The following is a 21,598-nucleotide window of genomic DNA, read 5'->3' on the forward strand; positions in this document are numbered from 1 at the left end:
CCCATCAGCTCCCAGTAAGAGTAGGAACCTATGTGGTTCTGCTAGAGCTCTGGGATCCTTCATCCCATGGGGATCTCCATTGCTCAGCTGTTTCATGTACCCTTCTTGTGCCTATTTGTCACTATTGTCCTTCACTAAATGTTCTGTCCATCAGTATCTCCATGTCTCATCTGATTCCAGCCTTGTGCTGGAGTAGGGTGAATAGGGTTGGCACTGCCCTGCTGGGGATCTGGGCTCTCCTGGTGCCCCATCCCCATGGTTCTGCTCCCCCTTCCCATCCTTCTTCTGTCTTCTCCCTGCCTGCCAAGCATCCTCTCTCCGCTATATCTTTTTACCTTAAAAAATGACTTTAAGCCCTTCTCTAGTTTCCAGGTATATTTTGGGGTGAGTCCTGTTGCTGAACCCTCCCAATGCTGCAGAGAAGGAGAATTTAAAAGCGCTCTGTTTTTGTGTTTTTGTTGTTGTTTCTCTTTCCTGCTGACCTTAGCCCGAGGGGTAACAGAAACAACACCCAGCTTCATGTACCCATATGGGACCTCCAGCAGCCAGATGGTGCTCCGTGGGGTGGACCTCTTGCTGGAGTGCATTGCATCAGGAGTGTACGTACCACGATGGGAGCGGGTGATCATCAGCAGCCCTGCTGCTCTCATAGCTTTAATGTTGAATTGCTGGTGCTGGGGGAGCATGCCCTTCATTTTCTATTAACCACTATTAACAATATTCCCATAACTTACTGAGGGGGTAGGAGCGTGAAAGCAGACAGGAGAGCTGAGTTCTGCAGCACTGCTCAGAGCAAGAGGTATCTTCAGATACTTGCTGTCCAAGGATGATATTTGTCCTTACAGCAAGCTGCAGATCTCTTGGGTGCCCCTTTACCACACTGTAATAAGTGCTGATGAGGATGTTTGTAGTTTAGCTACTGTGTACCAGCAGGAGTGCATGGGCATGGGGTGGGACTTTGGCAGCACTTCCCAACCTCGAGGTAGGACATGAATCCCACTCCTCACCATCTGGTGATGCTCAGGTCATGATAGAGGGACTGTGGTAGGTAAGAGGGTATCCATGAGGTCTTTCTCCTTGGGTTTAGAAGGGTTCTAAGTGCAGGATTTATATTAGGAAATTTGTTCTTGTCTTGCAAGAGCATTTATCTCCTTCCCTCTCCTTAGACCAGCACCAGACATCATGTGGTACAAGAAAGGAGGTGAGCTCCCAGCGGGCAAAACCAAGCTGGAAAACTTTAACAAGGCCCTTCGTATCTCCAATGTCTCAGAAGAAGATTCTGGGGAGTATTTCTGCCTGGCATCCAACAAGATGGGCAGCATCCGCCACACGATCTCGGTGAGAGTGAAGGGTACGTCACTTTTACCTCACCATCTCCTTCACTTTCACAGCCAGAAACTGAGAGGGGAGTGTGGGATCTATGGAGGCCATCTGCTCCAGTTTGCTCTGTGTGTAACTGTTCCGTTTGTGTATCTTAAAGCTGCCCCATATTGGCTGGATGAGCCACAGAATCTCATTTTGGCCCCTGGTGAGGACGGCAGGTTGGTGTGTCGAGCCAATGGGAACCCCAAGCCTTCAATCCAGTGGTTGGTGAATGGAGAGCCCATTGAAGGTGAGCCAGGAGGAGTCTGCACCTCCTATGTGAAAACATAGCCAAGGGTCTCGTGGCTGATCATGGAAGCCAGAGCTGCCAGTGCAGTATTGGCTTGTCTAAGTCATGGCCAGCTGAGCCATGTCTCTGCAGGCACATAACATGCCACCATCTCTCTTTATCTGGGCTGAGATGGAAAGATGTGTAATAAAATGTAGGGTCCTGTGAGTTTTAATTTATAACTTAATGGAACCTGTCCTTTCTGTCTCTCTTATTTTGAAGGTGCTCCACCCAACCCAAGCAGAGAAGTGGCTGGAGATACCATTGTGTTTCGAGACACGCAGATTGGCAGCAGTGCTGTGTACCAATGCAATGCTTCCAATGAGCATGGCTACCTCCTTGCCAATGCCTTTGTCAGTGTCCTGGGTAGGTGCTTGTGTGGACAGGTGAGCCCTAATGCATGTGAATGAGGAAGGAAACTCCCTCAAAGGAAGTGACCATCAGAATTCAGTAGTGCATCAGCTCATGAAACACTTTTCTATGCAGAATGATGGTTAATACTTTCATTCTTGTGGGAGATGAATGCCTGTACTCATATATCCTTGCAAGTTATCCCTATATCCTCTGTGCTGTTAGCTACTCTGATAATGGCTTATGTGGGTACGTGGCCTCTGCAACAGGGCTTCAGGATGAAATTTAGTGGTCATATGTCAGCAAAGCAAGGGTGAGCCAGCACTGTTGAAGCTGAGAGGGAAGCTGTTTCACAGAATGAGGTTGGAAAGGGAAATAGAAAAGCTCTACTAATTCTAGAGAACCTCGGTGCAGAGTCATAGAGTCTCATAGATTTGATAAGGCTGGAGAAGACCACTAAGAGCATCACGTCCTCTCACTCAGTAGCTGTCACCTTTGATGCTTGCAGATGTGCCACCACGGATACTGGCCCCTCGCAACCAGCTCATCAAAGTCATCCAGTACAACAGGACCAGGCTGGACTGCCCCTTTTTCGGTTCACCCATCCCCACCCTGCGATGGTAAGGATTGTAACCCATCCCCTGCCCACCCACGGGGCTGGGAAGGCGGTTTCCTGCTCTTTCTTCCCTTACAACAGTACTTTGTATGGCTGTGAGGTTTAAGAACGGCCAGGGGAACATGCTGGATGGAGGGAACTACAAAGCACATGAAAACGGGAGCTTGGAGATGAGCATGGCTCGGAAGGAGGATCAGGGCATCTACACCTGCGTTGCCACCAACATCCTGGGCAAAGTGGAGGCCCAGGTTCGACTGGAAGTCAAAGGTAGGAGCACAATGAGTTCAAGAGCTCTTGGGTCATCTGAATCTTGCAGCTTGAGCTGTGACGTGCCATAAGCACTGCAAAAAGAAACACAAAATATAGATTGGGAATAACCGATGGCACTAAAACATACTCAGGAACATTTCCTTTTTCCCCATTGAGCCAAAACTGTTTGCTGAGACAGAAAAGTTGGTATTTTTTCAAGGATCACCACGAATTCATGGCTTAGTTTATATTAGTTTGTTTGCAAGCATCTGTATCAGAGGTGGTTTAGAGGCAAGCAGCTGTCGTGCATGTTTATCCCTCCAGAGTGACACCACCCTTAAGCTTTGATCCAGTTCCAAGCTGACATGCTGATACTTCCTTTGGGTTGCTTTGCAGACCCCACCAGGATTGTGAGAGGCCCCGAAGATCAGGTGGTAAAGAGGGGCTCCATGCCTCGCCTGCACTGTCGCGTGAAGCACGACCCAACATTGAAGCTTACGGTCACCTGGCTGAAGGACGACGCTCCTCTCTACATTGGGAACAGGTCTGTGATGGATACTTCCATCTGTCTTCTCACCAGGATTTCTATTCCCCCACTGTGATCTGTTTCAAGAGGCACCAGGGATAATAAGGACAAACACTGAGTTCCCATCTGGGCGACAACGGCTGTTCTTGATACTTGTAATATTATTAGCTGAGGATAATACTGAGGCTGCCTAGCAGTTAAAATTGACTTACCAGTAAATCAAGACATTGATCTTAGGCTTTATTTACAGATATTTTAGGACATCTTGATAAGAACAGGCAGGTTAATAACAAGCTACTCCAAAATTAATGTTTATCTGTTGCCAGTGGTGTGGCTGTAATTTCCTTTCCACAGCCCGAATTGCTTCGTGTGACATAATGAGATGTCATCACAGGACACGAGCTGGTCAGAGGTCAGCCTGCTTTCCCACAAGTGTGACTCTTCCATATAAATACCAGAGCAAATTCACTGATTCTTTAGAAAATGAGGTTTCCGAGAATAACTCAATGCATCCCCAGCTGATAAAATCTTCAGTCTGGAGAAGCGCTTCTCTTCTCTTTGGGCCCTTTTGTGTATTTTATCAGAGAACAGCTCGACTTCAATGATTCTCTTAGGAATAGTTGTGTGATTATTGCTTTCATCCCTTTAAGGATGAAGAAAGAAGATGATGGTCTGACAATATACGGAGTGGCTGAGAAGGACCAGGGTGACTACACCTGTGTGGCCAGCACAGAGCTGGACAAGGACTCAGCTAAAGCCTACCTCACTGTGCTAGGTAAAGCTGTCCCCCCAGTGCACTCAGTGCTTCATTTGTACTGCAAGAGGCTGATTTCACACCAAAAAGGGTGATCTATGGGCACAGGGACGTCCTCTAAAGCAGAGATGAAACCCACCCTCCATACCCATTCACTGCCAGATCTACCCTGAAAACATCCCAAATCTATCAGTCCCTGCTCTTGACCCCTTCCATTGTGGAGGAGGAACTCTGTTTTTAATGGTGCCCCCAACCCAATGGTGATGCTGGCATAGACCCACACTGCCATACCAGGGCAGGAATGCAATACAAATCCCATATCCCTAATAATATGACTGGGTTTAATTTGTTTCCTTTCCTCTTCCCCTAATAGCTCATTAACTTTCTAATAGAAACACAAACAAAGGTGTGCAGAGCTGGGGGTCTCTGGGAGAAGGATCTGCTCTCTCTGGTCCCCCAGTGGGATATGTGACTGTGTGTGACTTCATATTTACCAGGTTCTCCTTTCACCACCCAAGCTTAATGACTAAACTAACACCGTTAACAGCCAATATCTTACCTTGCAGCAACCCCTGCTAACCGTTTGAGAGAGTTACCTAAAGGTAATCATCACTAATTCATTTGCTTTATTTTCTTTTGGGAGTTGATTTGGTTTTTGTCTTGCCAATAACACCAGCAGAAAATCAAGGTGTAACAGTTGAGCATACTGGGAGATGGTGCTTCCATGTTGTCATGGTCAACTGCAAATGAGCCCTGAGGGTAGAGAAAATAAATCATGTTGAATCCTTTGACTTTTACCTGGGAATAAGGTGCTGCTGTTACTGTTGTCGCATGAGGTAGTTCTGTGTGTTGTGACAAGACAGTGGAATTGTGCCCAGGGTACAATAATGGAGTACGTATTTTCATTGAGGTTTGGTGTCCTTCCCATTCCCATTTGCAATTACTTTCTGAACAGTTGCCTGTAGTGTGCTGTGAGATCATATACCCTCCTGCTAAGCCATCGTTGTGCTCCCAGCATCAGATAATGTCAATGCATATAGAGGGTAGGTCAGATTATGAGGCAAGGCACAATTAATACTTGAGCATATATAAATATGTTTGTATTTAATAACCAAACACACTGAGAGCAGAGGGATATGAAACATGCCCCTGTGGGTCCAGGCCAGGAGAAGGGGTGGGATTGGATGCTGCTGGGATGTTTTAAGACTTATTTGTCTCATTACTTGACCACCAGAGAGACCTGATCGGCCCCGGGACCTGGAGCTGTCAGACCTGGCTGAGAGGAGCGTGAAGCTGACGTGGATACCTGGTGATGATAACAACAGCCCCATCACAGGTCAGGGCCGGCCCTATAGCCACAGGTCCTTCAATCTTCTCCTGTGGGGTGTGGGGAAACATCCTCATGATGGGCTGCATTCTGATCCCTCTATCCTCCCCTCACAGATTACATTGTCCAGTTTGAGGAGGATCGTTTCCAACCCGGCACGTGGCACAACCACTCCAGGTATCCTGGGAATGTCAACTCCGCCGTCCTGAGCCTCTCTCCTTATGTCAACTATCAATTTCGGGTGATTGCAGTGAACGACGTGGGCAGCAGCCTGCCCAGCACACCCTCAGAACGATACCAGACCAGCGGGGCACGTGAGTAGCGGTCATTGCAGCAGCTTGGGGTGGATCCTGCCATCACTTTGGGCTGAGTTTTTCCCCTCATTGGGTATAATCACAAGAAGGTGATGAGCTGGTCCATGCAGTCATGTGTTGGGCTGTTATTACATAAGTTGCATCTCAAGGCTCTGAGGGATGTCCTGTAGAGCTGCAGGACTTGAATGGTTTTGATTTACCCAGTGGTTCTTCTGGCAGAATCCATTGAATGAAGGCCAGTTTCACCACACAGAGAAGCTTTCTCAAAGAAATCTTTCATCCTTTCTGACCACAGGAAGCTCTTGGAAAAATCAGCCTTCCCAGTGCAAAGTGACCACGAGCAAGAGACATTTTGTTCCAAAACTGCTAATTCATTGCCCACTGCTAAAGCTGGGCAGGAGCCCAGGCTTACACCAGAGTAAAGTGTGCCACAGTCTACGACTAAGGCTCAGTCTTTGGTGTGTGCCCGGAGCTTTGTGCATTGGACAATACTTGGGAAAAGTCATATGAGAAGCTGACAGGAAGCTCAGCAGTTTTGCTGCATTACTCCATTTGACCTCTGTAGATTCCCTTCTGCAATATCTGCTGGCATCTAGCGTTGGGTTTTGACATTGCTCTTCTTGCTGCGGGTTATTCTGAAGGGTCAGACTTGGCTGCTGGGTTTGCTTCACAATGGGTGTCTTTTAAAGATTTAGGACAGGATTTGGGGAGAGAGAAAGGGAAAAAAAAAAGAAGTGAAGGATCCTAAATAAATGTCCTGGTTTTTCAAGAGTGCTGGAAAAGTCTCGTGTTCCATTAACCTGAATGGGAACTTGAAACTTCTGGAAAATCAGGCCATTAACTTCTGCATGGAAAAGTAGTTTTGACTTGCATCATAAATGGATTTTAACCAGAAAAAATTGGTCGTTTATCCCAGCATTTCATTTATTCTTTTTCTCGCAATGTGAATTTCAGGACCTGAAATTAACCCAACAGGAGTTCAAGGAGCAGGGACCCAAAAAAACAACATGGAGATAACCTGGACGGTGAGTTCTTCTTTGTTCAGTGATCCAATCTTATCATTACAGACCCTGATGCTAAGATAGAGCTCAGGATCTTTGGTGTGTGTGATGTATCACACAAAAACTTAGCTACCACAAAGGATAGATGGCAGAAGATACACCTATTAATTGTTAGTGCCAACAAGAAGGCTTGTGATTTAAAAATAGACAAAGAAAAGGTGCTAGATCACTGATGCAGGCTGGGGGGAGCAGGGGAATACTTGCAGTCTGCTCCTTTAAGCAAGGACATACTTGCTTTTCTTGGTCGACCAGTAGGTGTCATCCTCCAATAAGCCAAAGTCTGTTGGTAGAATAGAAATTACATTGGGAGCATGGACTGGAAAATGAATGGAATAGCAACATAGAATTGCTCAGGTTGGAAAAGACTTTCATAACCATCAAGTCCAACCACAACCTAACCATACTACTACATATACAGGTATGGCTTTTGGTTCTGCCTTGGGTTTGGAACGCAAGGATGAGATATATGTCTTTTTGGGAACAAAATACAGATCTTAGAGGTTTACTGATGGAATATGAAATAGGAATCAGCTGCTGCATAGAACTTTTTGGGGGCACCATAGCAGAGAAATCCAGCTTTCTTTCTCTCTCAACTTTATTCTCCTGTTTTTGCTCCATTCAGCCTCTAAATGCAACACAAGCCTATGGACCCAACCTCCGTTACATCGTGCGATGGAGGCGAAGGGACCCACGTGGGAGTTGGTACAATGAGACAGTGAAGGCACCACGGCACGTCGTTTGGAACACACCCATCTACGTCCCCTACGAGATCAAAGTGCAGGCAGAGAATGACTTTGGTAGAGCACCAGAGCCTGAGACCTACATTGGCTACTCAGGGGAAGATTGTGAGTATTTTCACATACAGAGCTCGTAAGTGTTTCAGTGCAGGAGTCCATCTAATGTCAGTGGGTTGGCAACTATTCATTCCCTGGGTTGTATTTATAGCAGGCATTGGGAGAAAGAAGTGGAGTTCTGCTCTGGGCTCTGTCTGCAGATGCCTACGTGACCTGAACCACTTTGCCTCTCCCTTTTGCTCTGTGATCACACAAAAAATGTGGGGGATGAAGGTAAGTAATGGAATACTACATATACTGGTGCAGCCGTAGTATCTATTTAACCCAAAGGAGAACAGCCGAGGAGCCCAGAACTGGCTTATGGCTGCTGTTTTAGGTAATTCTCTAAAACTGAATTGAAAGAGGGAGAGATGGCCACAGTTTCTCCCATTGTAATACCTGAGGATGGCCAGGGGACCAGCAGGTGGCAGAGCTGGAGCGTGGCTGTGCTGGTTGCCTGATACTTGCTCTGCTTTGTCCCCAAACACCCAGATCCTAAGGCTGCACCTACGGATGTTAGGATAAGAGTTCTAAACAGCACTGCCATTGCTTTGACATGGACCCGCGTGCACCTGGACACCATTCAGGGACAGCTTAAAGAGTACAGAGTGAGCAAAAGCAAATCTCTTCTCACTGACTATTAATTATAGCTAACCTTTTCACTAGCCAAACTGGCCCCGTTGATGGAGCCACATGCAATGGGGATGACAGAAAATTGATCTGACCACCCTGATCCTGAGCTTTGGTGCATCCCACAGGTTGAGCCCTGCTCTGGAGCAGCACCAGAGTGAAGCTTTGGGCTGCTCTTCACTGTGCCTGGGCACTGGGTACATCTCCCTTGGCTCCCCAAGACCTGGGGTGACACAGGGTCTGCCCTTGAGCACCAAGGGACTGATTCTAAGGCAGCTCCTGGCCCTGGAGCTGCTTCGTATTTCCTCAGATAGGTACAAACAGGCTCAATTTTGTGTCATCCCCAAAGTACCACCATCGTCTTTTAACAGACACCAACCCTGACAGAGCCTAAATCCAATACATGGTACTAACCAGCAACTAGAGGCAGCATAGATCCTGTTTTTTTCTTAACATTTAATACTGGAGATTTACTGCTACAGTAAAATACCTGTGCTTGTGTGTAGGAGATAAACCCTATTCAGAGCAAACCAAAGTCTAAACAGAGCCCCTTTGAGCAGAGTTAAAGACTCTTGATAGCAAAAGCATCTGCGCTGCAGACAGCTACAATGCTTCAAATCCAATCATTCACTGAGTGTAAGGAAAGCTCCCCAGTTGCTGCTTTCATTTCTTCGCCCTCTCTTCTGTTCTTTTGGTCTGTTTTCCAAATGAATCTTATTTCTGTGTGAAATAAGATTTGCTTTCGGGGCTCTGAATCAGGCATTCTTCAAGTTCTGACTTCCCATTGTGGTTGGACGTGTGATGCTTTGCTTTACACTAATCTGGGCAGGAAGGGAGAGCTCAATGCCCAGCACTGAGAGCTGGAACAAGAAGTAGCTCTTTGCATCCTAACCTTAATCCTAACCCAGTGCTGCCCCAACCTGCTTTGCTGGGAGGTGAGGAGCACCCTTTGCTCCTTGAAAAAGCCGAGTTTTGCTGCGCTTTCTTAATGCAAACCTATTGCACTTCAAATGGGAAAAGCTTCATGCCATGCGTGTTTCTTGAAGGCTTATTTCTGGAGAGACAGTAGTTTGCTGAAGAACCTGTGGGTCTCCAAAAAACGGCAATATGTGAGTTTTCCTGGAGACCGAAATCGGGGCATAGTGTCCCGGCTGTTCCCTTACAGCAACTACAAGCTTGAGATGGTTGTAACCAACGGGAGAGGCGATGGGCCCCGCAGCGAAGTCAAGGAGTTCCCTACACCTGAAGGAGGTACGTGCTTGCTGAGCTCCGACTTCAGGCAGCTTGAGCTCTGCAGAGCCAACCAGGAGGGGCACAGCTCTGCTGCAGAGCCATCAGTTGGCCAGCAGCACATAAAGAGGCATTGCTTGGGCTGAGCAAGGCGCAGCCATGCCCTTGGTTTGGCTGTGTGACCTCCACGCATCGCCCACCCTCCCCGTGCTGCAGTCAAACCACTGCAAGAACCTCAGGACTGAATGAATGTCACCAATCTCTGGTTGGGCTCGTACGGTTGGCAGCGCCTCGTTCTGCTCTGCAAAGAGCTCGTGTCAAGGAGGAATGGGAGGTTTTAATTTTCTCCTTGTCATGGCAGCTATTTATAGAGGCGCCGATAACTTTTTGTCATAGCGGCGCTTTCAGCGGCTGCCCATGAATCTTTCTTTAGCACAGATGTTTTTGGCACAGCGCGTTGCAGAGTCGCAGGGGGGGAAGAAACAGAGGAGGCTGGAAGCAAATCCTGTCTCAGGCAACACAAAATACTATGGGCTCTTCTTTTCCTTCTTCCTGCTGCACAAGAGCGCACTCTCTCTTTCTCCTGTACAGTTTACCTTAGATGCTGTCACCATTATCTGATGCACCAGCATGTTTAAAAAGGAAAGGTTCTGTTCCAGGACAGCTGTTTGGTGATGGGGTGTGCTTTGATTTAGCACTTAACTGGGAACCTTGGAGGCATGTCGCGTTGGAGTTGTGCTCTTGGCATATGTAAACTATTGATTTTCCTCTTCCTGTTCCACTAAGCTATTTTATTGGCTATATATTGATGCTTGGGAGATGGATATTCTGCCAAACTTCCATTTAAGAGAAGAAAAAAACCCTAATCATTAATCTCTCCGATCAGTGAACCAAGCTCTTTCCCCACTTAAAGGCACAGCGATTAAGAGTAAACCAGGAGAATAATTAAATTCCATAGGTCATAATGCTTTCCTTCCTTTACTAGCTTTGAATAAGCAGCCATAAAAGCAGACATTCCTCAGGGTAAGGACTGCTGTATACCTGCACCGGATCCCTGTTACAGCTCCCCAGATGTTAATAACACAAAGATGCTCTGCAGTAAGAAGTAGCTCTGCTCTTTCTATCATGCCAGCAGATAAATAGATGAGGCATAAATGTTGGGCTGGGTGAGAATAGGGGCAGCAACAAGACTCCAGCAGAAGTCAGATATGCAAACAACATACAGAAATGGGATGCTACTGTGAGAGTGCTCCCTATATGGCTGCAGCATCCATTGTGGGTGCCTGGCTGAGAGTGATGATGGGGGACAGCAGCCCCCAATGTGAGGGCATGGTGCATGCTGAGCTGCTCTGCTGCTGGTAACACAGGGCTGGGGCATGATTCCTGGCCTAGGTTGTTGTTCTGTCAGTATCTGACCTTTAGAGTGTGCTTGTATGTGGTTGAATGTCTTGAGTTTTATCAGGCAGCCTGCGATGTGTACAGTATTGTAAGGTATGTTATCTTGTATGTTTTCTCTTCTTTCCCTTTTCTTCCTGCTCCTGTCCTCCTCCCAAGTGCCCAGCTCCCCCAGGTACTTAAGAATCCGACAGCCAAATCTGGAAAGCATCAATTTGGAGTGGGATCACCCAGAACATCCCAATGGAGTCCTCACAGGATACAGCCTTAGATATCAAGCCTGTACGTTCCACATCTTATCTTCTTAGTGACGATAGCTAAGTCATTCAGTATTTTCCTTGCTGCTGAGTTACCTCCTTGCCTAACACCAAAAGCAATCTATAGGGAGTGGGATGCTTCCAACATCAAGCTGATGGTACTGAGTCCTGGAGTGGTGCTGGGCACCTGCAGCTCAAAGTTGACCACAAAGGGCTGTGGATGCTCAGTAGTTCTCCACCCTCAGCCCCTCGAGGGAAATCAGCTTGACCTCAGACTCCCAGTTCTGCAGTAAGTGATGCTGCACAGTGTATGGCCCAAAGTGATGTCTGGGAAGCCCAGTTTTATCTGCGGGCAAAGCACTTGTGCTAAGCTTTTCCTTAACTATCTCCACAACCCTGAATGTCCCCAGCAGCATATTCCCAGACAAGGCATATCTGCCCCCAACTGCAGGTCCTGCCCTTAGGGACAGGTAACATGCTGCAGAACCCAAGCTGAAGCCACCACCACCTGCCTTTCCTCCCCAGTTAACGGATCCAAAACGGGCAGAACTCTGGTAGAGACCTTCTCTCCCAACCAGACAAGGTTCACCGTGCAGAGGACAGACCCCATCTCACGCTATCGATTCTTCCTGCGTGCTCGGACACAGGTGGGAGATGGAGAAGCCATAGTGGAAGAGTCACCAGCACTGCTAAATGAAGGTGAGTGCAGGGCAGCTCCTGGCATTGGGTTGGAGGTGATGATACAAGCAGGTCAGAGGATCCAATGATTCCCAGAGAAACCAGTGTCAGATAACTGGTGTACGTCTGCTACCTTTTGCAGCAGTGGGCAGATAGTCCTGTGTGCACTTGCATTACCCTAAATATGTCCCTTTAGGTTTGGATATTAGGAACAATTAGAGTGGTGGTATGTTGGCGCAGCTGCTGAGGGAGGTGGTGGGGTCACCATCCCTGGAGGTGTTCAAGAACCATAGAGGTGTGGCACTAAGAGACGTGGTTAGTGGGCATGGTGGGGATGGGTTGGGGTTGGATTTGGTGATCCAAGAGGTCTTTTCCAACCTCATTGAGTCTATGACTCTTCAGAGCTCAGTGCTGCAGCCAGGAGCAATCTCAGCTGCCTCTATAAGAGCCAAATTCAGGGTGATGATTTCTACACCACTGGAAGGAGGTGCACCTCAGTGCCCCTGCCTTGCTACTCTACAGCCAGCCACTGACCTCACCCCCCTGCAAAGCCACAGCTCCCAGACTCCTAATGAGATAAAACGCCCCTTGTGAGGCATTCATCACACTAAGTGAAAGTTCAGGAGCCCTGGGGGAACTGGGGAGACAAAAGCTGGCTCTTTCCTTTCTTCAGCATTTGCTAAAAGACCTATGATTTAGTTAGCCCTCAGATTTAATGGAGTTTTTGTCTCCTTTCCACCATCTCCCCCTCCCCAACTAATGGCTCTGAGTAGGAAAAGCAATTCCTACTGCCGACCCAGAGGAAATGAAATGCTTCCTGACACTCTTCAGTGGGCTCCAGCATCACTAATTGATGCGATAGGATCAGAGATGGGGCTGCATATGCTAAAGAAAAAGAATCAGCAAAGTTGCACATTGGCAAATATGAGAAGGGCGAAGCTGATGCTTAAAAGATTTGCTGAAAAAATCTGTTTGGATCATAGGGATTGGGTTGAAGGCGTTGGTGCTGATAGCGATTCTGATTGTATCTTAAGCATTTGCTGTGCTGGGTTTGTTTCTATATGGTGGCAACATTGACTGTAAGGACAGCATTGCTTAAAAATGCCTGAGCAGGGATGGTGTATTGCTTAACTGAGCTGGATCAGAGAGCAGTGGGTGTGGAGGGCCAGGATGCCAAGGTAAGTACTGGGGGCTGCAGCCCCTGCAGCATGGAGGAAAGATGGAGCACTGTCACCAGGCAGTGGGAAGGGTCAGATCCTCAAGCTAAGTTACAGATATGAAGCACAGGTTGATCTCAGAACATGAGACCTCAGACCTTAAAGTGACACCAGAACAATGAAGGCAAAATTCAGTGTCAAAACCTGCCCTTGCTGGGATGAGATACAAACACCTGCTAAAGAGCTTTGCTAAACCAACACCTGTAAGATGTCCATCCTGGTGTGTGTGTGTGCCACCAGCTCCAAGGGGCTGTGCTTAACAAAGGGTGATGTGTTGTAGCTAACGTGTTTATGTCCTCTCTCTCTTGTCTCTATTGACTGCTTGGAGTGGTCCGAGTCTCCTGTTGGTGTGTTCTGGCTGTTTTATCTATTGCTTTGTTTTCTCTTTCCCTTCTCTTCTACGCTGTCCTCGTATTCCCCTCTCTATCCTTGGCGCTGCCCTCTGAAGCCACGCCAACCCCAGGTACCGTACCAGCGGAGGAGGTAACAGGCATGGGGCAAGGCTCACCCGCTCGCGTGCGCTGCCAATTAAGCATGCACTCCATTAACCCTTTCAATGGGGAGGTGAAGCAGCAGGGGTTTAAAATTGGGCACATGGAAGGATGGCAGGTAGCGCCGCAGGCAGATTAATGATAGCCAAGCACCAGGTGTACAAGCAAAACTCAGAGCTAAGTAGCCCTAATGATGAGGTTGTAAAGCCCAAGTCTGCATCAGCCTTCTCTCTTTTCAAGCCTCAGCATCCCTGCTCTGAGATATACAGAGAAACCTTCACCAGTGGTGCCCACCCTGTTAACTAAACATGCTGCTCTTTTGCCTCCTGGTGACCATTGAAAGGGTAAAGGACAATGTTTGTGCCACAGCTGTGCATGTCTGCATGCGAGGCTATTGCTAGCTTTGCCCTCTATTGCGTATTTCTACACCAGCATTGAAGCACAGAGAAACCTTTCCTCAACAAGGGGTACCCACCTGCTTCAACAAAACCCAAACCCCCAGTTAATCCAGTGTCCAATTACTCAGTGTCAGCAGTGCAAAGTGTTACCAGAACTTCTTGTTGCCCAGAGAAGGACACCTACCTCTTATGAAGCTGCAGCCAAGACTTCTCCTCCTTGGATGCTGTATTTCCACAGGGTTATACAGCCCTGTAAGCAGGAGCAGTGCTAAGGGATACATCCAACCCCTCAGTGCTGCAGAAAAGCTTTGAGGCTGCCCTGCACGAGGGGCTGTAAGAGGTCATGCTTTGCCTTTGCTGGGTGTAGCCCTGAGCTCCCAGTGCTTTCCAATGAGGAAAAGCTTTGTAGCAAACACTGCCAAAGTGATGCAAGTGCAGAACCTGCACCCATAGGTTTTGCTTCCCTACCTCATAGATGTTTCTCTTCCTCTTCCTTTCATTCTGTTGCAGTGATGTCTCTACTCAGTATTATTTTACACTTCTTTTGTTTCTGAATAGATGCCAATCTTTTCCCTACTGCATTTTCCTTACATATATGTATATACATTGGGGAGTAACAGATTGGTCTGCCTTGGCTGGTGGGAAGCTGAAAAGCAGGCACAACCTCTTGGCTTGGAGGAGCAGAGCTCCTGCTGCAGCCAGGTTAGCTCAGCCACAAGAACCCAGCTTTTCTTCTGAAGGACTTTGCTACTTTCAGTGGATATTGCTGAACTCCATAAGCACAACGTGAGCTCTTTATCCTTCCAGCATCATATCAATGCAGGAATAACTCTTGAACTAGTGGCAGCTAGATGAACAGGTTGCCATCCAAAGGATAAGATCATTAAATTCTGGAAGAATAGGGGACATTGCTCTATTTTTATCTTCTGGTAGGAGAAATGGCACAGAGGAAAGATAGGTGAGCACTGGAAGAAGGCTGAAAATCCATAACCAAAGCAGCAGTGCTCATCATGCAGCACTCTGAACTGTGCTTGTCCAAGAATGTAGGATGAATGTAGGGGAAGATTGCACCTTCCCCTATTGGCCCTATTATTCAGGGCCAATCCTCATCTTGATACTGAGCTGAGCATCATTCCTTGCTAGGGTGCTGCAGGACCAGCTGTGCCATGTATTGGTGTTGGTAGTGGGATACTGCTCCCCTTCCCAACAACTACAGCTTTCAACTGAATACTATTTGACCTTTCTCAACAATTCCTCTCTGCTTAGTGGATTTTATGGATTTTTGGTGAAGGTTGCCCCAAAAGTGCACCATGAGGCTTTTTGCCATGGGTTGTTAGCTCTAAAATTGGCCTTTTTCCCCTGGAAAGCCTCTGTCGTGGGGTCATCTCTGCTCTGTAGGTGCGTGAGAAAGCAGACCAAGTTGATGGAATCGAAGTGAAGGGAAGAGACATCACCTTAGAAAGTGTTTAGGATTCCTAAGCCACAGCTGGACAAAGGGCGAGGTAATATGGGGAAAGGCTGGCACACAAAGGGCTCTCATTTATGCTATGAATGACACCAACAAAAAGCGCATCCCATAATAATACCCAGCGTACATCCCTTCATCAGGGACCGTAAGAGTATTGGCCTTAGACTTTTTGGGGGTAAAAACAAACAGAGCATTGATTTGTTTGTTCCCTTCTCGTTGCTCCTTAACGCCAAAGCAGAGGAGAAAGGCCCAATTGTTCATTTTGGAAAGGGACAGCAATAGAAATACAGAAAACTGCTGACCCCTCTCTTTTTAGAGGGCATTCAATTGCTTCTTTCTGCTCTTGAATTTCTTAGAGCTGTCAGATTTGGAGCTTTTTTTTTGTTGTTGCGTGGTTTTTTTTTCCCCCTTCTTTTTGATAACGATTTAACAATCTCCTTCTGTTGCTACAAACTGGGAGAGGGAGAAAAGGGGGTTGGGGGGGGGGAATAGTCTGAGAACATATTTGGCTGATCATCTCAATTCATGAAAAATGCATCCAATTTCTCCAAGCCTAATTATTTTGTAGACACACCCAAGGGAAAGCTGTTACCACAGCCTAACAACACATTAAAAGCATCTTTAAATAATTAAAGAGCAGTATGGCTGGGCTATTATTATTATTTTTTATATATGTATTTCACAAAATCTTGCCAACTGTTCACCCAGCCCCCCCCCACTGCTCTCCCATGCCTTAAATCCCCCCCTTTCTTTTGCTCCTATGCAGCATTGCCCAATCTGAGCATCCCTGGGTTTTGATGACTATCCATCCCCAACCATAGGAGCTCTATTGCTGTGAAGAGAACAAACCCATTGGCAGCCCTCCTGCTGCACCCATCTCTCTCATCACTTACCCTTTTAATTGCTACAGCCAGACTGCTGCATCCCTTGTCCATTATAGCAGCGTCTCCACCCCACCGTGCCCCTTGGTCTCCATTACCAGGAATGCTAATGCATCTTGTAGACAGAAAAAGCAATCAGTGCGTGGCAAAGATGGGGCCGATTTATGAGCTAACTCACATGTATTTCCAGGAAGAGGAGCTCATCCATGTAGGGAGCCATATGCTGACTTTCACTTGGGGTTTTCTGGATAAATTGGGGCTATTTGAAGCCTTCTTCCTATCACACACCATCTTTCAGGGTGCACTCTACCTTGCTTTAGGAACATCTCTGCAGCACCTCCTGCAGAAAGAATTGCAGCTCAGAAATGTTATATCCCATAAACGTTACCCCTGCAGTTTTGGAAGGATGCGCGTGGTTTCTCAATGGGTATCATCTGGCTAAAGCAAGCAGTTGCTTTGAGCAGCTCTGGAGCTGCCAGCTGCAATGAGCATTGCCCTGGTCTCAGCACGGGGCTGTGGATGGGTTCTCCTTTCTTTGGGGGCAGCGGGGAGCTCTGATCTCCTGTCAAAGCCGTCTTTACCTCCCCCTAGCCTGAACTCAGCTCTCATTAGGGGCTGGATTTCAAAGGCTAGCAAATGCCCCTTATCTTCCCTCCCCCAAATCTACCAGCTGAGCTTTCCCTCTGCATACATTTCGTATTCAAACACAAATGAGGCTGCAGCTGTGAATCCCGAAGCAGAGAGGACCAATTCCCGTAGCCCAGCAGGAGCCCCGCTGCCCTCCTCCTGCCCGGTGCTGCCCACATGTGCTCCCCTCGTTGACCTCCTGCTTTAACAAGGACTTAACCTGCTGCTGGAGCCATTGCAGCAGTGCTGGGTGGTGCATGCAGTCCACTCGGGTGCAGCGTGATGGATCAACGTGGGCTGGGAGTTGGGTGTTGGAGCAGCCTTAGAGCAAATTGCTTGAGGCTCTATTGTGTTGTCTTTTCCTTCAGTGTGAATCAGGGATTCATAGAGGAAGTGGTGGGGCTGCAATAGCTAATAGCTTTCACTGCTCAGGTTGACTTTGGACATTGTAATCCTATGGAGGAGCTGCAGCAAAACTGCATTAACAGTAACCATGCCAATGGCTTAACCTTCCAAAAAATGGTCGTACCTCTCGCCCTGTTTGTAACCTACAGCCTCAGGACACAACAAAGCAAAGCTTAGCAATGAACTGAGTTGAAGCAGTGCAGAACAGCAATCCCTAATCCTGCTGTCACAGCTGAGATGGAGGGGTTGCTATGCTCCGTGCATAGCAAGTTGTGCAGTGTGCCAGCCTGGCTCCCGTCACTATCACTTCTATCTGTCTGGGGTGGGATGTGTTCTGCAATGCTGGAGTGTTGAGAGGGGGGTGGCTGCTCCATTCCTGCTCCACATGGTGATGAACTGCTGCATGAGGCTTCTGCAAGGCTGCGTTGGTCCTTGAGTGGGGTGCCATGTGTTGCATTGGGTTTGCTGTCATGGTGCGTGCTGGTAATGGGGTTCGACTGCAGCTGCATGCAGTAGGGAGGTGGTCACAATGAGCCTTGGGACTGCTGGGATTTTGGAGGATGGGGTCTCTTGGGGTCTTAGCTGCATTCTCTCATACCTGTCCTGCTGTGTTTATGGGCTTGAAGGGAGGTCTGCTTCCATACAAGCCAACCTGGGACTGAGCTGGTGAAAAAGCAACCCTGGCTTTGATCTTGGATGGTTTTTAAAGCACATTCCTCACGCTATTCTTATTAGTGGGTGATATTTGCAACAGCCCTTTTCATTTGCCTGATGGGGATTTGTAATCCCTTGATCTGTAGTAAGAGTAAGTAAATACAACTTAATGCAAGCACCATGGGATTTCCTTTACCCCAGGCAGTTTAAGCAGCTCCTTAGCTGTGTTTTCTGCTGGCAGGTTTTCAGGCAGCAGAAATCGCCTTTACTGAGCAATGCTCGTTCATACCTGAGAGCATTCAGCAATGGTTTCCAGTGTCCCCTTCCATCAGACATCAGCCATTGATACTGCTGTCTCCTCTGTGTGTTTTCATCAGCAAAGCCAGCTGCAGCCCCCTGCTCCAGCCGAGGGCTCTGATCCCATTCATGGCCACTGAGGATCACAGCCCTGAACCAACACAAAGCTAGAAAGATGTCCTATTGCCTCCTCAGCTGGCCCATGCACCTTCCTTTGGTGGTAGTTAGGAGGGGTGCACACATAATGTGCATGTTGACCCTGTATCTCACAGCAGAGGTGCATGGGGCAAATGGGGGCTGGTTAGAAAGCAAAGTGTAACGACTTCTAATTTGGAAAGCTTAAGGTATATCCTACATTAAATGTAAATTGTGAGGAGCGGTGATGGCAAAGCAATGCTCATCACTCTCTGAAGAGCTACACCCACATTAATGCCAAGGCTGCTTTGTCACCATCCTGCAGGACCAGTACACAAAAAGCAGCTAAGAAGCAGCGGGGCACGTTGGCAGCTAAATAAAGCAGGGGCTGCCAAACACATTGAACTGGGGCTCGCCTGGCCCACAGCAGATGGGCTTTTCCTATGAGCTCAGTCTGGGCGCTGCTCCCACTGGTTGCAATGGGGAAGGGATCGCGGTGTCTGCGTGGTGCTGCGCTCGATGCTCGGTGTTGGGAATGGTGTATGGGAGCCCTGGGAGCCATAACTGCTTCTCGACAGCCAGCATCTGCCTTTCCCTCTGCCAGCCTCCACCTGGTTGCCTCCACCTACAACCGAGCTAACTCCAGCAGCCACCACTGCCACCACAACCACCACCGCCACCCCTACTACTGAAACCCCTCCTCCTACTGAAATCCCTACTACTGAAATCCCTACCACCATCACTACTACAACCACCACAGCTGCCAGCACCGTCGCAAGCACTACAACAACTGCAGAGAGGGCTGCGGCAGCCACCACAAAGCAGGAGCTGGGTACTGAGCTTTCCTTTTCCTCTAACCCTTCTAACCCTATCGGGACCTTCCCTGCTTCTTGCTCAGGGCGAGGATTAATAATGGGGACAGAAAAAGGCATTCCATGCTTTGGGAATGATGTCACAAGGAGACAGAGGGGGTACAGGATCAGGGTTATGGTGGTGATTTGGGGGTCCCTCTGCCCACAAAAGGGATAACAAAGCTCTCCCTGGTGTGTTATGATGCTGAATTAGCATCAGGGTTGGGAAGGAAGTAGAAGACCCTACCAAAGTATTATCTTACCTTTACTGTCCTTAAAAAGGGGTTCTGCTGCTATTATAGAAGATGTCACTTCAAATTTAGCACATCAGCTGTTAGAGAAAAGAGCTGTCACAGCTCATAGGAGTCTTTTGGTTCATGGTACTGCTCCCTGCATCATACCTTGGTCATAGCCCACGGGGAACCTGGGCAGGTGGCTAAAGGTGCAGCTGTGCTCCGGGTGTTACCCAGCTCACCACGCAGCCACTGTGCAATCAGGCAGAGCAGGGTGATCAAACTGCATTGGTGTGGGCATGTTCTCTACTTTAGATGGGGAGAGGTATCCCTTTGAGCCTTGCTTTTAAAGATGCAGCGATGACGGGCTCCCCGGTTAATGAATGATGGATGGTTATATTTGGGTTGCTCAAAAATGAATCAAGGGAGCACAGCCAAAGGAATGAAGTTATGTAGCTGGCTAGGATGCACTCCAAAATGTAAGAGCAAAAGCTACAGATCTCTCTGTTTACTCTTAAAAGAAGGAGACTGTAGTAATGAACATTGAAGCTGACACTGGTTTACTTCAAGGAATTTGATAAAAGCAATTCAAACCACTTTATGGTTAAACCCAACAGCCGACGCATGCTGGGAGGCCCTGGGTCCATCTGAGGGGCCCTCTGCAGTAAGAGAGATTTGAGAACCTGCAGCACATCTCCTCCTCTGTATTAGTTTGCTCTTTAAGGATTCCATCTTGACTGAGGGAATAGAGATTTGTGCTTTGGCTCATGGCATTTAACCCTCCCAGGGGCAAATGCAAAGGGAACACGGGCATGGATGTGTGCTGCCCTAACAAAAACAGTTTAAAACGAGATAGCAAGATGCAACTTCAAGCAGTATGAGTGAGGCCATAGCATGGAAGCAGGTTCACAAAATGGTTACCAGAACATGGTCACTATTCAGCAAGCACATGGGAGGTATTGCTTGTTGAGACCAGGTGAAGAGCTGGAGAGAAAATAGGAGGAAAGGAGGCAGAGAAACAGTGAGAGTCCCAAATGGCCCCAGGGCTGTGAGCCCAGAGCCTGACCCTAATGCGGGCAGACAGAGAGACCCCTACTGCTCTACCATGGACTCCAACCCCTACCCTAAATGTCTCACAGCTGTCCCTGTTGCAGGGATGGAAGGCACTCATCTGTGCTTTGCCAACCCAAAACTGGAGCTGCACCCCCTAAGTAAACAACATTAATAGCAAAACGGAGGTGTGATGCATCTGATGGGACACGCACTCATGCTAAGGAGTGGATTAGCTCCACTTCACCAGAAATAGAAGTTCATCCACTCTCCAAAGCAATGTCGACAATCCTCAGCTTCAAAATCAGAAACGAGTGACTTCATTGCCCCACTGGCTGTCTGAGCCCCAGTCAGATGAAAGCATTTGCTCCCAGTTGTGGCAGTGCGGCTGTGTGCGCTCAAGCGTGGATCTCCCGTGTTGGTTTAGGCACAAGTATAGCCAGGAGATTTCCCTATGGACCAAAATCCACACAGAATTGTCACAGGAGCCAAAATATCTGAGATAAATTGAGTGCAGTTGGACTTAAATCCCAACGTGCCATGAGATATCAAACTTCCTCCAATGTTATGAAGTAGAAGTTCTCATAGGAAACAATTATATCTTCAGGTTAAGGTTGAAACGTTAATTTTAGGGCTGATTTTATAAGATTTTACCAATCCTGGATGCTAGGTGAGCTCTCATCTCTGTATAATCCAATATACTAACTCCTGTTCTAACCTATCCACCAGCCACCAATGGATCGTCCATATGGGACATAAGAGCTTGGGCTAATAGTAACTGGGCAAACATCACCTGGAGCCACAATTACTCTGCAGGAACTGACTTTGTGGTTAAGTATATCACCAGTAAGCATCAGATCGCGTGGGGAATCTATAGGGTGGTGATGCCGCTGGAGATTCTGCCAGCTCCCAAGGCTGCAATTGCTAGTTCTTAATTACTGTGAATTCCTTGTGCTCATGGTTGTAAGACGTTCATACTCATGAACCATAGATGAGCACAGCTGTTTATCTGGGGGCTG

The 21,598-nt window shown here is 47.8% G+C and overlaps 1 protein-coding gene across 26 annotated transcripts in view; it reads left to right on the top strand.

The window, feature by feature from the left end:
• Positions 1-21,598, top strand: part of NFASC (neurofascin) — a 70,812-nt gene that overhangs the window by 33,855 nt on the left and 15,359 nt on the right. For 8 of the 26 annotated variants that reach the window (XM_015885016.2, XM_015885013.2, XM_015885017.2 and 5 more), the window contains 20 exons: positions 488-599; positions 1,167-1,351; positions 1,481-1,612; positions 1,874-2,017; positions 2,511-2,622; positions 2,719-2,885; positions 3,264-3,411; positions 4,044-4,168; positions 4,714-4,749; positions 5,382-5,483; positions 5,591-5,788; positions 6,743-6,813; positions 7,472-7,694; positions 8,175-8,290; positions 9,359-9,563; positions 11,097-11,219; positions 11,720-11,893; positions 13,538-13,552; positions 19,050-19,277; positions 21,309-21,425. In XM_015885016.2, coding sequence (XP_015740502.1) covers positions 488-599; positions 1,167-1,351; positions 1,481-1,612; positions 1,874-2,017; positions 2,511-2,622; positions 2,719-2,885; positions 3,264-3,411; positions 4,044-4,168; positions 4,714-4,749; positions 5,382-5,483; positions 5,591-5,788; positions 6,743-6,813; positions 7,472-7,694; positions 8,175-8,290; positions 9,359-9,563; positions 11,097-11,219; positions 11,720-11,893; positions 13,538-13,552; positions 19,050-19,277; positions 21,309-21,425 — 2,733 coding nt within the window. The remainder of the gene's footprint in view (positions 1-487; positions 600-1,166; positions 1,352-1,480; positions 1,613-1,873; positions 2,018-2,510; positions 2,623-2,718; positions 2,886-3,263; positions 3,412-4,043; positions 4,169-4,713; positions 4,750-5,381; positions 5,484-5,590; positions 5,789-6,742; positions 6,814-7,471; positions 7,695-8,174; positions 8,291-9,358; positions 9,564-11,096; positions 11,220-11,719; positions 11,894-13,537; positions 13,553-19,049; positions 19,278-21,308; positions 21,426-21,598) is intronic. The other 18 variants (XM_015885019.2, XM_015885020.2, XM_015885021.1 and 15 more) reach the window with 11 other exon arrangements.

The sequence above is a fragment of the Coturnix japonica genome, chromosome 26, assembly GCF_001577835.2.
Source record: "Coturnix japonica isolate 7356 chromosome 26, Coturnix japonica 2.1, whole genome shotgun sequence".
In the NCBI taxonomy this organism is placed as follows: domain Eukaryota; kingdom Metazoa; phylum Chordata; class Aves; order Galliformes; family Phasianidae; genus Coturnix; species Coturnix japonica.